The following is a 12,944-nucleotide window of genomic DNA, read 5'->3' as shown; positions in this document are numbered from 1 at the left end:
TCTCTAAGCAATATGGACATTTTCTTATATCGCCACAGTGCCATTATCACACCCAACAAAATGATAATTTCTTGTTACCATCTAACATCCAGTGTATAATCCAAGCAAATGTCTTTCTATGATGGGCTTGTCTGAATCTGGATCTACACATGGTTCACATATCGAGGTGATTGTTGTATCTCTGTCTCTTTTGATCTAGCCCAGTTCCCCGCCCCCCTTTTTCCCTCCGATTCACTGGTTGCAGAAACTGGGTCAGTTGTCCTGTGGAATTCCCACATTCTGGGTCATCTGTTTGCTCCCTTGTGGTGTCATTTAATTTGTTTCTTTCTCTCTCTCATTTCCTACAAACTTTAAGTTAGCCCCTTGATTGGCTTGAAGTTCATTTTTTTTTTTTTTTTGGCAAAACTTCTTCAAAGGTGGGCTGTGAGCTTCGTATGTGTCCTGTCAGGAAGCCACAATGTCTGATTATCTCACATCTGGTGATGCAAAGATGAATTGCCTTTGTTCCTAATTGACTTTTCATGAGGGTTTTATCCATTGATGATCTTTGCCTGAAACAGTTATTTTCTTAGGGGCTCCAAAATGGTGATTTTCTAATTATATCATTTCTTCCACATTTATTAGTTAGATTTTTTTCTATTAAAAAATCTTTCCATCATCAGTTCAGGCTATCTGGCTACCCTGAAATACAGTTTATACAGGAAAAGCAGGATAAATGCTTACTTTTATTCCTTTTAATTGCCAGATTTCTAGATAAGGAGTTGGTGCTTTAGAGGAAGCTTTTTTTTTTTTTTTTCGTTTTCACTTTACAGACAAAGAACTTGAGGCTCAGAGATGTCAAAAAAAATTGCTCAAGATCCCAAACAGCTATTAAGGAACAGAAATGGTATTCAAACCGATATCTTCTGGCCTCAAAAGCATATGCTATTTCTACTAAACCAAAATGTACCCCTGCCCTCAACCCCCCAGCTGCTGACAGCTGGGAGTTGCTACTGCAAATATCTCCCCCTGCTTTGCCCTTTAAGAACCAGGCTCCTGGCTTCCCTGGTGGCGCAGTGGTTGAGAGTCTGCCTGCCAATGCAGGGGACACGGGTTCGAGCCCTGGTCTGGGAGGATCCCATATGCCACGGAGCACCTAGGTCCGTGAGCCACAACTACTGAGCCTGTGTGTCTGGAGCCTGTGCTCCACAACAAGAGAGGCCGCGACAGTGAGAGGCCTGCGCACCGCGATGAGGGGTGGCCCCCGCTCGCCGCAACTAGAGAAAGCCCTTGCACAGAAACGAAGACCCAACACTGCCAAAAATAAATAAGTAAATAAATAAAAAAAAAAAAAAAAAAAAAGAACCAGGTTCCAAGAATCCTCCTTTACAGCATTCTGGGCTTTATAAACTTATGCAATACTCCAGAACTATAGCTCCAAATGGAGGTGCTGGCGTGGCTAGGCCAAGAACTGAGCAGAGCCTGGAAACAGGTCACACTATTTCTATTTAGAAGGAGGGGCTTTAGCATCACAGTTTGTGTTTTAGGCTCCTGGGACAACCAAAGTGTGAGTCACTCTAAGTTATGGTTGGAGCAGATAACGGTGATCCGAACAATTTGGAGAGTTGTCAGATGTTAAGATGTCTTAACTAACTCTCCTAAACCATTTTCCCTTTCTTCTGCCACCCCTGCTCTCTGCCATTCCAGATTTGAGGGGAGTACTTAGGTAACTGCCTAAACATTATTTTACAATTCCTAAACCTCTGTTAACTGTGTCACTGGCATCTGCCCGCCCCCCCCCCCCCCACCCACCCTGAAGCCCATGGTCCTTTAGTATCTTAAAGTAGTGTTAAAGAAGTAGAGTTCACTTAGTAAATTTGGGAGATTTTCTTGGCTTTGTGGTGTCTACATATTACGGGCTTCTAATGCTAGAGTCTCTACCTGACTCAGAGAAAGAATGTTTCTCCGGGACTTCCCTGGTGGTCCAGTGGGTTAGACTCTGCACTCCCAATGCAGGGGGCCTGGTTCGATCCCTGGTCAGGGAACTAGATCCCGCATGTGTGCCGCAACTAAGAGTGCGCGTGCCGCAACTAAAGATCCCGCATGCCTCAACGAAGATCCCGTGGGCCGCAACTAAGACCTGGTGCAGTCAAACTAAATAAATAATAAATAAATAAATATTTTTAAAAAAGAACATTTCCCCAGACTTCATACAACCCAGAGGTACAAAATTCTTTTAATGCCCTCCACATTTCACCCCTTCCATCATCATAGCAGTCTACATTAGAAACAAACAACTAACCAACCTTCAGAATTGCAGCTGGAGAGGTTTCCTGTGCTTATGGAGCTAAAGGCCCCATCTCAGCCTCTGATGTTCCATGATGGGCCTCCAAATAAGGGAGGCCCACACTCCTGCTGTCCCAGGCCAGTACCCAAATTCCCAAATACCTACATGTATACATCAGAAAAAAAATTATGCTGCCTCTATCCTTGCTTACAGGGGACTGTGATTAGTGCCGTGAAAACATGCTGTCAGCTGCAAACAGCAGTCCCCTGAAGCAGTTCTCTAGGAAAAACAGGAAGGTACTTCTGTAATCTGCCTTGAAAAGATAAGGTCAGAGACAGAATCTAGATATAAAAATGGCAGAAGAGAATGAAAAAACGTTATTCAGAGAGTAGCCTCCATAAAATTATATTTAAATACTAGGCTTCCTTACAGAATATCTGACCCAATGCTATCCAGTAGAACTTTCTGTGATGATGGAAATGTTCTGTATCTGCACTGTCCAATAGGAAGACCACTGGCCACATGTGGTTATTGAGCACTTGAAATGTGGCTCATGCCACTGAAAAAACTTAACTTTTATTGCATTTTATTTAATTAATTAAAATTAAAATTTAATGGAACGTGTAGCTAGGGGTTACCATATTGGACAATGCAGATCTGGCCCTTGTATTCTTAACTTTTTCTTTCTCCTAACAGTATACACAATTTGGGGCTGTTATAAAATAGTTAAAAAATTGAAGGTACCAATTTTATTAATCTTAGTGATGAATTTTCCTTATGGAATTAGCTTCCTAATGGCTTAGAAATTCTAGCCTCCTTGTACATAGACAGACTTTTTATTATGAGACTAACTTCAAGGGAAAATTAATTATGCTCAAACTTTGATTTTTAAAATTTGTGTGAATTATATGCTTTAGTGGTGATGGTTATAACAGTGATGGGAACACACTTAATGCTACTGAACTGTACACTTAGAAATAGTTAAAATGGTTAATTTTGTGTTAAATATATTTTACCACAATAAGAAAATTATGTGCTTTAGTTTCTTTCATTAGGCCTGATTTTAATTTAATTTTGTTAAAATTTCCCACTGTCCATAGGCCTTGCTGAGAATCTGGTCCAGGGTGTTCCTGGCTGCAGTGTGTTTCTCTTTGGTGAGGCTGACCTGCCTGAGAAGCGCACTCTTGTCCAGAGAAGGAAACAACTGGGCTGGTTCACAAGGAGGGATTTCAGTGCTCTTAAACCTGACCTGGGAGTTGCACCTGCCCGAAGATGTGGTTTAACAGGTTCACAGTATGGTTTTGTTCTGCCTTTGTTGTTGTTTTTTTTAAAAATTTATTTATTTATTTTTGGCTGTGTTGGGTCTTTGTTGCTACACACAGGCTTTCTCTAGTTGCAGTGAGCAACTGCCGTTTGTTGCGGTGCACGGGCTTCTCATTGCGGTGGCTTCTCTTGTTGCGGAGCACGGGCTCTAGGCACGCAGGCTTCAGTAGTTGTGGCTTGTGGGCTCAGTAGTTGTGGCTTGTGGGCTCTAGAGCGCAGGCTCAGTAGCTGTGGCGCATGGGCTTAGTTGCTCCGCGGCATGTGGGATCTTCCCGGACCAGGGCTTGAACCCATGTCCCCTGCATTGGAAGGCGGATTCTTAACCACTGCGCCACCAGGGAAGCCCCTCTGCTTTTGTTTTTAAACTTGAGAATCCTGAGGTCACCTTCATTTGGTCCCTCCCACATAATGCAGGAGGGTTTCAGCTGGGTCTCCTTCTTGACTTGGTTGAAGGTCTCCTCATGGCTCTTTCTTACCCATGCCTTCATGAGCTGACCAGAGAGGCTGGAAGCCCTCATCATATATTCCATGAGAGCCCCCAAGAGTGATGTTCAAGATAAATAACAAACCCTGCAGCGTGGCCACTGATGATGAGAATGGTTGACACCAGGACAGGTCCTGGAGGCCCTCTGCTGTGCTGGGCATGAGGGTGTATCCTGGGGACACTTGGTGGCTCAGGACTCGGGCAGAGCTTACTTTTAGCTGGTAGGAAAGTCTTTCAGCACTTGAACATCCAGTGTGTCCAAGCTGATGCTTACAGCTGGAAGTCAGTTCTAGAGGCACCCTGGAGACAAGCTTTTCTACACAGCAGGCTCTAGGCCAGAGAGAACAAACATAGGGAATAGTATTCTTCCTTCCCCTGGATCTCACCAAGTCTTACCTCTCTCTGCTACTCCAGTCCCACTCCTTGCTTAGAGCTTACCTTCAGAAAAGGCAGTAGCACCCCATCCAAAACGCTATCCCCATTCACTGCACTTCACCATCCTAGTGCCATTTATTTGAGTCTTAATTCTTTCACCCTCAAGTATCTTCTGTAGGGATCACAAATTAAACCATGCTAGGTAGCATTTTCATAGTCAGTTAATATTTTAGCCGTTACTAAGATACTAGGTCCCCAAGGAGCAAGAGGTGGGCCACCATAAGAAACACATTTCCCCATGGTGCAGTTACACATAGGCTTTTGGTTACTAATCCCTAGTGCAGAATTCTGCTCTCAAACCAATGATATCTATAATCAAGCAGAGCAGTACAATGAAAACAGTGCAGGCTTTGAGGCTATGCTCGAGTCCTGGCCTTGCTGTTCATTGGCCGTGTGACTTCAGAATGTTCCTTAACTCATTAAGCCTCAGTTCCCATATCTGTAAAATGGACATAATAATTATATCTCCCTCATGAGACTGTGAAGTTGAAATAATGTCTATTAAGTGCCGAACACAGTACTAAGGGGCCATTTTTTCCTTCCATTTAGAGAAAAGATTTATAAAAAAGTGTGTGTTAGTCTTTACTTACGGAAAAAGGAGGAAGCTGATTGCTCCCTGCCAATTTGAACCTCACATATTTTCCCACGATTTGTCTCACAAATGTAGAAGTGTAAGTTTGTGACTAAATTTTCAGAAAGCTATTTCCTGGTTTCTAATTTGGGCCTCACTAAAGACTGAAAGGATTATTTCACAAACCTAGTCAGCGCAGTGCCCGGTGACTGGGATTACAGTCAGTGGACAGGAATTAGAAGCAGGGATCCTAGTGCTAGAGAACAGAACTGGCTTTAGTGTTGGATTAGGCAGTCCCTGGAAAAGCTTCATTCTCATTTCTGCATTGCTATGAGACTGAATGGGTCAGTATTTGGGGAGAACTTTAGAGAACTCTAAAAAGCATATCTGAGTTAAAGACTAAATGTTCATGTTATCACTAATCATATTCAATCTTCTAAGAACAAACTTGGTTTGTAATTGTCTAAACCAAAGTGAACACTGCTCCTGCATCTCACCTAATGATCGTCTGGGGTTGGGATAATCTCACCCATTTTACATTGTTTGATTGGAATGGACAAGCCATTGGGATTTCTAATTTCTTCTCTATTTTTGCTCCATGTGGAGATTTACATGGAGAATTTCATCAACATCTGAAAATCCTAAGTTTACTTTAAAATGCCAAGATGGGCACAAAAATGTTTAAAGATGGTATTTTAAAGGTAATATTTGATACTGGTAAAGATGTAGTTAGAGGCGCTCATGCTACTAACGGTAGCATCGACTAGTATAAACTTTTTGGAAGTGAGTTGGTGATGTGTATAAAGAGCTCCAAGAATATATGTAACTGCTTTGCAGAAATTCTAGTTCTAGTGATAGATTTATCTTAAAGAAATAGATTTATTCCTGAGGAAATAATAAAAGGTACATGTACTTATGCACGAGTGTGTTTATCAAAGAACTATTTATAATAGTAAATACGGGAAACAATGTAAATGTTCAGTATTTGAGAGTGATTATTAAATAGGCTATACCTAGGTGAAAGACTATTATGCAAGCAATTAAGTGTGAAGGTTTGGAAGAATTTTTAGAGACTTGAAAAATACAATACCATGTAGAGAGAATTTGCAGTTTATTAATTAATGCAACAAATATTTATTAAGTACCTAGTATGTGCTAGGCACTACCGTCAGTGGGAAAAATAGAATTTATTTGCCCTCAAAGAATTTACATTCCAGGGACTTCCCTGGTGGCGCCCGTGGTTAAGAATCTGCCTGCCAGTGCAGGGGACACAGGTTCAAGCCCTGGTCCGGGAAGATTCCACATGCCGCGGAGCAACTAAGCCCATGCGCCACAACTACTGAGCCTGTGCTCTAGAGCCCGCAAGCCACAACTACTGAGCTTGTGCTCTAGAGCCCACGAGCCACAACCACTGAAGCCCACGCACCTAGAGCCCGTGCTCCGCAACAAGAGAAGCCACTGCAATGAGAAGCCCGCGGACCACAACGAAGAGTAGCCCCCACTCGCCGCAACTAGAGAAAACCTGCGAGCAACAACGAAGACTCAAAGCAGCCAAAAAAAAAAGAGTTTACATTCCAGTGGGGAAGGGGTGAAGAGAGAGACAGTAAATAACAAGCTTAATAAATAAAGAATTATATAGTATGTTAGAAAATAAATGCTACAGCCAAAAAAAAAAACTGAACAGGACAGTGGGAATCATGTGTCTGGGATGGGAGTGAACTACAGTTTTTAAATGGGATAAACCAAAGTAGGCCTCATAGTGAAGGCAGTGTTGGAGCAAAGACTGGGAGAGAAGCAGTTAGCCACGTGGAGATGTGGACAGGAGTCTCAGGCAGAGAGAACAGCCAGTGTCAAGGCCAGAGGGTATAAAGTAGTATAAACAGTATGATCTCAATATTGTAAAATATATGTATGCATCTATTTATTTTATTTATGTTATATATTTGTAAGAAAAGTGTTTTTAAATTCTTAAAGCTTTCAACTTATTTTCATTATTTCTCTAAATTGATTTGATCTTGTGATTACTTTCCATCATCTTTCATAAAGGGTAATTATTGAGGTTTATCAATGGTCAGTTTATAAAAGCTGGGTTTCAATGCATTCATTCAGATTGCTGATGAAAGATTTAAGATAAGAAGGGAAAAGTAGCACAACTTTCTCCTCCGTATGTCTTTTTTGCTAATATCTCCTGCTAAGTGGCCGAATCCTCAGTTTGTGCAAAAAACATGAAAATTATAAGTTGCCAAGGCTAGGTAGACGGTTATTCATTGAGAGACACCTCACTTAATAGGCTCAAAGCAGATTCTAATAGAAAAGTAAAATGTTTCAGAGAGGAACAGTGAATAAAGGATATGGATAAACAGTTTCTAATATTTCATGAACAAGATTATAATTCGAGTTTAAGACACATAATCAACCGAAATCTTAGGTTACCTTACTTGCACGAATTATCTCTTAAGAAACACTTAGTAAGAAGGAGTAAAATGTTTTCATTTTTAAAAGTAATATCTACTGAAGGAGAATTTCTAGCACCTCTGTCATTAGGGTAGAAATGTTATTCATCTAATTTTTCAGTGAATTTAGTTCCTAACTATGGCGATTTCCCTCCTTATTTTTAAATTTAATGGCTTTATATATTTTTCTAACATTTTTTATTTACATCAGTGTTTCTCAACATAGTTTTCCACTCCTCCCATCAAAACAGAAAAGCTTCAACACATTGCTATATTTATTTCTTTTCCTAAAAAAATTAAATAGAAATGATTGGTGCTATCAACTGAACACTTACAGTTAACTTTCCAGTGACAAAGTAATCTACACAGTACCTGAGAGGAAGCAGAATCTATAAGGGAACAGGTTTCTGTTTTGAAGTTCCCTGAGAATATTATAAACAGAAGAGAAAAAAGTGAGCTCAGAAATGATTAACACCCATAGTCAGTGCCAAACACACAAAATCTTTTAAACCAAATTCCTTTTAAAAGTTTGTAGTTGGCCAGCTCGTGAGGAACATAAATAAGGACAAAGCAGTAATAGTTGATACTTTTAGATCTATAAATAAATACTTTATACATATATATTTTAAAACCCTAAACATTTATAGGATAATTTAAACACCGCTGGCTGATATATGACTGGCCTGCATATATGCATCATTGTTTAAAAATAGAGGGACAATTCTTTGAACTATAGTTTCATATGATGCCTTAGGAATCATAGTGGAGGTAATTGGCACATCTTGGAATCAAGGACTTCTGTTTAGTTATTTCAGTGGGTTAGTGAGCGCTGTCCCTGCTTACTTCTGTCTCAGTAAATGAGAAGTTGCAGCATCAGGCACTTTTCTTGACATTGAGTAATGCCATTTACTTCACACCCAAAATTTTACCTAGTCTTTGAAAAATAATTTCTAGTTTTAGAATGAGTCCTGTTTTGAGGAACCTATTTTCATAATTTTCTACATTTGCTTGTAAATCTAGTTGAAGTGATGGAAGATGAAAGTTTCAATGTGTAATTAAGTGTGTAACCTGTAATAGAAGCATGAAGGACTTTGCTTTTGTCTCTGCATGAGCTGGTGAAAGACACTGTTCTCCTATAGAAAACCTGGGAGCAGGCAGGTCACCAGAGGTTCCTTTCAACTGGACTGGCTTCATTCCATTATGATATTAACATGTATCTACCTCTGTGATTTCCTCTCTGAAGTACTGTTACTCTGAAAGATTCGGAGTTGAGAAATTGAGGCTCACAATTCCTTGCAGAGTGGGAAAACGTCATAGCCATTTTGCTGAAAGGCAGCTGAGCAGAGGCAGTGTCCCTGAAGAGGTAGAACTTGAATTCAGACCCACGGGGAGCCATTGCCGGCCCTATGCCACACAGTGTCACTCAGCTTTCTTTTCTGTGGATTTGGCCACATGCATAAGAGTCCTGCATTCTTCCCGCCATGGGAGTATTGGACTTAGCAATTATGTTTGAGTTTTATGGCTTTAGTCATCAAATGTCCTGTTTCAGCTGTGGTTTCTCTTTAGTACATGTTCTAAAAAATTTAAAATACCAATTCGTAATGATGACTAATTGCTTTTGGTGTAATAACAGCTGTTTATATTTTTGAACCTGAGTTCCAAGTCTGTTGTCTTAATCTGTTTGTTAGTCTGAAGCAAGGACCACATTTAGGCTAGGTTTTATCTTATTTTAACCTTCATGTTTTTACACCCAGTAACCTGCATGGTTCCTGGAACTCAGCAGGTTTTCAGTAAAAACATATTTAATGAGGGAGTCGCACATTAGTTCATGAGAACCTCTTTATTTATTCAAACTGTAATGTAATCCACAAATTTGCAGTTCTCTCTTCAGATATAAAAATGCCAAATATCCCAAAGCACCACCTCGGCTCTCTCCTCATGCATCTTTTAAAACTAAGCCACCAGAGGGGAACTTAATATGATAAATAGAACTTCTAAATACATCCCTTAGCAACTTCTGACTCCCTAAAATGAAATCCTTTCTGTGGAGGAAAATATATAGAATCTTTTCACCATTAATTGATTGAAGATGATGGCACCTGGAACTATTTTTGAGAATAATTTTGATCTAAAGGGAAAAAGAAATACATGTGTTTCTTTTGAGTGCTGCTTTTTCATTTTTCTAATGGGCTCTTCACTATTGTTTTGTCTGAATGCAGTTTTTTATTTGTGTTATTCCAGACATGGTCCTACCGCAAGCATCTTTAAACCAGACATTAATAGCATAGTTCACAGTCATTACTGCTAGTGCTCAAACACAAATATTGCATTTGTGTTTGCAAAAGCTACACATCAGATGTTAATTAAGTGCATTTGTTTTTTTTATGCTTAAACAATCTGGCATAAAGAGTTTACATCTATATCAGTTCACCATAAGGTCTCTACAATATCTGAATCACCAGCCGTACAGTATATGATAAATACAGTGTTTCCACACAAGAAAATAACAGAATTGTCAGGAAAACATCAGGCCTGTTATATTTCCCTGTGAAATAATAGCAACTGAATCTCAGTTTCTTTTTCTTTTTGATAAAAAAAGTATTTAACTAGGAGTAAACACCAATATTTAGAATGATAAATTTTTCATTAAAGAACACATGGAAAGTGAAATCATACCAAAGATTTTTTTCCTTGTTTTTAGCTTGCTTCAGGGCGTTGTGACAGTTGCGTTGGAATAAAATTGGAATTTCAGCTTTGCAGTGAGGAGATTCATGCTGCCACCAGAGCAGCCGAGTGCCAATCTGCGGGAGGCAGGAGCGGGGCGAGACCACAAACTGAGAAACAAACTTTCACATCAGGTTTCTAATTTTAGAGCAAAAAATGGAATTACTTTAATTATATGACATTTAACTAGAAATACGATTTTCTGGGATTAATTACCTCCCTTATTTAAAAAATCTTTACTAAGTTTAAACTAGCATAAAAAAATCAAATTCAGCATTTCATGTAAGGTCAGTGGAACTGCTGGATTTAAATGCAGAATTTGATTCATTAGAATTGGATCACCATATTGGTGTTAGACTTGGGAAGGATTAAATGGAGGAGTTAGAAATGCGTGCATTTGGGCAGAAAGCAGTTTCTCTTCTTTTCTTTTCTTTCTCCCTTTCTTTCTTCCTTTCTTTTCTTTCTTTTTTTCTTTCTAAGAAATGGGTCATGACCTCACAACCTCTCAGGGAGGATACTACTACCTGATTAGGCCAGAAACTTCTCAGCTTCATTGACTATCTCTGTTTATTCACTGCTTGAATAAGATATAATGATAAAACAAAATCAATTATTGTATAATTAAAGTTTAATAGAAGTATTTAAGGGACTTCCCTGGTGGCGCAGTGGTTAAGAATCCGCCTGCCAATGCAGGGGACACGGGTTCAATCCCTGGTCTGGGAAGATCCCACATGCCGCGGGGCAACTAAGCCCGTGCGCCGCAACTACTGAGCCTGTGCTCTACAGCCTGCGAGCCACAACTACTGAGCCCGTGTGCCACAACTACTGAAGCCCGCACACCTAGAGCCCATGCTCCGCAACCAGAGAAGCCACCGCGATGAGAAGCCTGTGCACCGCAACAAACGGTAGCCCCCGCTCGCTGCAACTAGAGAAAGCCCATGCACAGCAACAGAGACCCAATGCAGCCAAAAATAAATAAATAAATAAATTAATTAATTAATTTTAAAAAAGAATTTCAAACACACATAACAAGAGCATATACAAAAGAAATGATTATTCTGTGTTGTTTGTGATTACTCTTATTTTATTTAGAAGAGAATATAAAAGTTACATCTAATGTTCAATTTTATTTTTCTAAGAAATAATTAACTTTAAAGTATGCTTTTGAAGGAATTTTTTAAGTAGAGTTTTATTTTAATTAAGTAAATCAGTGTTGGGACAAGTGAATTCTTTATGGCACTCTTGTGCTCTGGACTTAACATCTAAGCTTATTCTACATCTAATAACTTATCTTAGGTAATGAGTTCATTTATTAGCAAGAATGATCAATTTTAGAAATTCTGTGACAAAAGGTACAGTTATTAGGCACATGGTGGTAACAGGCACCTTGGAATCTGCTGGATGGGGGATTCAGAAAAAGTCCCATGTCTTTAGGGAGGGAATGGTCCACGCCACCATACTGTGGGGAGGAAGAGCCCTGGGTCCATGTGAACGAACTTTCCTTGGAAGTGACTAGCTCCCCCAAGGTGATAACTTACATATGAATATCTGAATGTTGACTGGGCATATCAAAGTTCTGGTATAGCAGAGCACAATAGGCCCAATAAGTATTTTGAATAGTATCAATACTTAGTATAACCCAATATATGAATACATACTTTTCAGCAAAATCTGAGTGTGATCTAGCTATTTGTTTGAATAATGATAAAGATGAGGCCACTTCTTGAGTCAGAATAGGGTATGTATATCAGATATGAGAAAATGGGACTGTTTGTAACATTACCTGTTGAGGGGTAGAGGAGAGAGAAACCATGCTTGGATGCTTTCCATTAATGAATGACATTAGCATTGACAAGAAAAATTTCCAATTGTACTCTGTGAAATGTTAAAACTGATATAATTCTCAAAGATATTTAGAGTAAGTGATTGGTGTATGAGGTTGAGAGAGATATGTATTGACTGTTAGGAAATTTAATTTTTATGAAATAAGTATTATGGAGAAATACTGTAATCTGATTCATTCCTGCAGAATTCCCAGTAGGAAGAGGCCCAGCCTCGGGAGTTGAAATGTTTCATTATGTACATGTGTGGGAAAAAGATGAAATGTGGTTTCCGTGTGCTGATTTTCTGTAAAGCGTCTATTAGTATGAGAGTACCCAGACTAGGCAGCAAAGCCCCCGAACCACGACTGTCTAGGGGAAAGTGAATTCAGCAGGATCTCTCACTGGATACTGACACCATGAGCAATAAGTTTGAAAGTAGCAAGAAAAAGCATTGGCAGTAAAATAATGTTGGAATAGTAGCTAAAGAATTGTCTTATGCTGAAGGTGAGGTCAGCCTTTTATCCCTCATCAATCCCTAGTCACTTTGCTTTTAGAAATGTAAAGTTCCCCCAAAATGAAGAAACTGCAAACCTAAGCTTTTTATACCAATGCTAATTTAACCAAGTTGTCCATCTTATAATGTAGACTATAATTAGAGCAGGGCTATTTATGTAACATGAGCTGCATCATCCCCAAGGCAGGGAAAAGCAGGACAGTTGCCCCTGGGCTCTAGAGTAACTGGGCTCTGGAGTAGCAATGGCAGTCCCAGTCCCTTGGGAAACTGGGGATGGAAGAAAGAGATGCCTCCAACTGATTATACCAAGAAGGTATACATAGCACCCCAAACCCTGCCCTGCCAAACCCA

At 39.7% G+C, this 12,944-nt stretch overlaps 1 protein-coding gene across 7 annotated transcripts in view; it reads left to right on the top strand.

Annotated features, from left to right (window-relative positions):
* FTCDNL1 (formiminotransferase cyclodeaminase N-terminal like) overlaps window positions 1–12,944 on the top strand; it is a 129,482-nt gene that overhangs the window by 24,715 nt on the left and 91,823 nt on the right. For 3 of the 7 annotated variants that reach the window (XM_059927331.1, XM_059927328.1, XM_059927329.1), the window contains exon 5: window positions 3,367–3,552. The exons of 3 other annotated variants lie outside the window; for them this stretch is intronic. In XM_059927331.1, the coding sequence (XP_059783314.1) occupies window positions 3,367–3,552 (186 nt within the window). Of the gene's footprint in view, window positions 1–3,366; window positions 3,560–12,944 lie in introns of all 7 variants that reach the window. One more of the 7 variants, XM_059927332.1, reaches the window with a different exon arrangement.

This window comes from Balaenoptera ricei, chromosome 7, assembly GCF_028023285.1.
Source record: "Balaenoptera ricei isolate mBalRic1 chromosome 7, mBalRic1.hap2, whole genome shotgun sequence".
NCBI lineage: Eukaryota > Metazoa > Chordata > Mammalia > Artiodactyla > Balaenopteridae > Balaenoptera > Balaenoptera ricei.
Note: the sequence above shows the minus strand (reverse complement) of the source record. Positions and strands in the feature narration are given on the sequence as shown.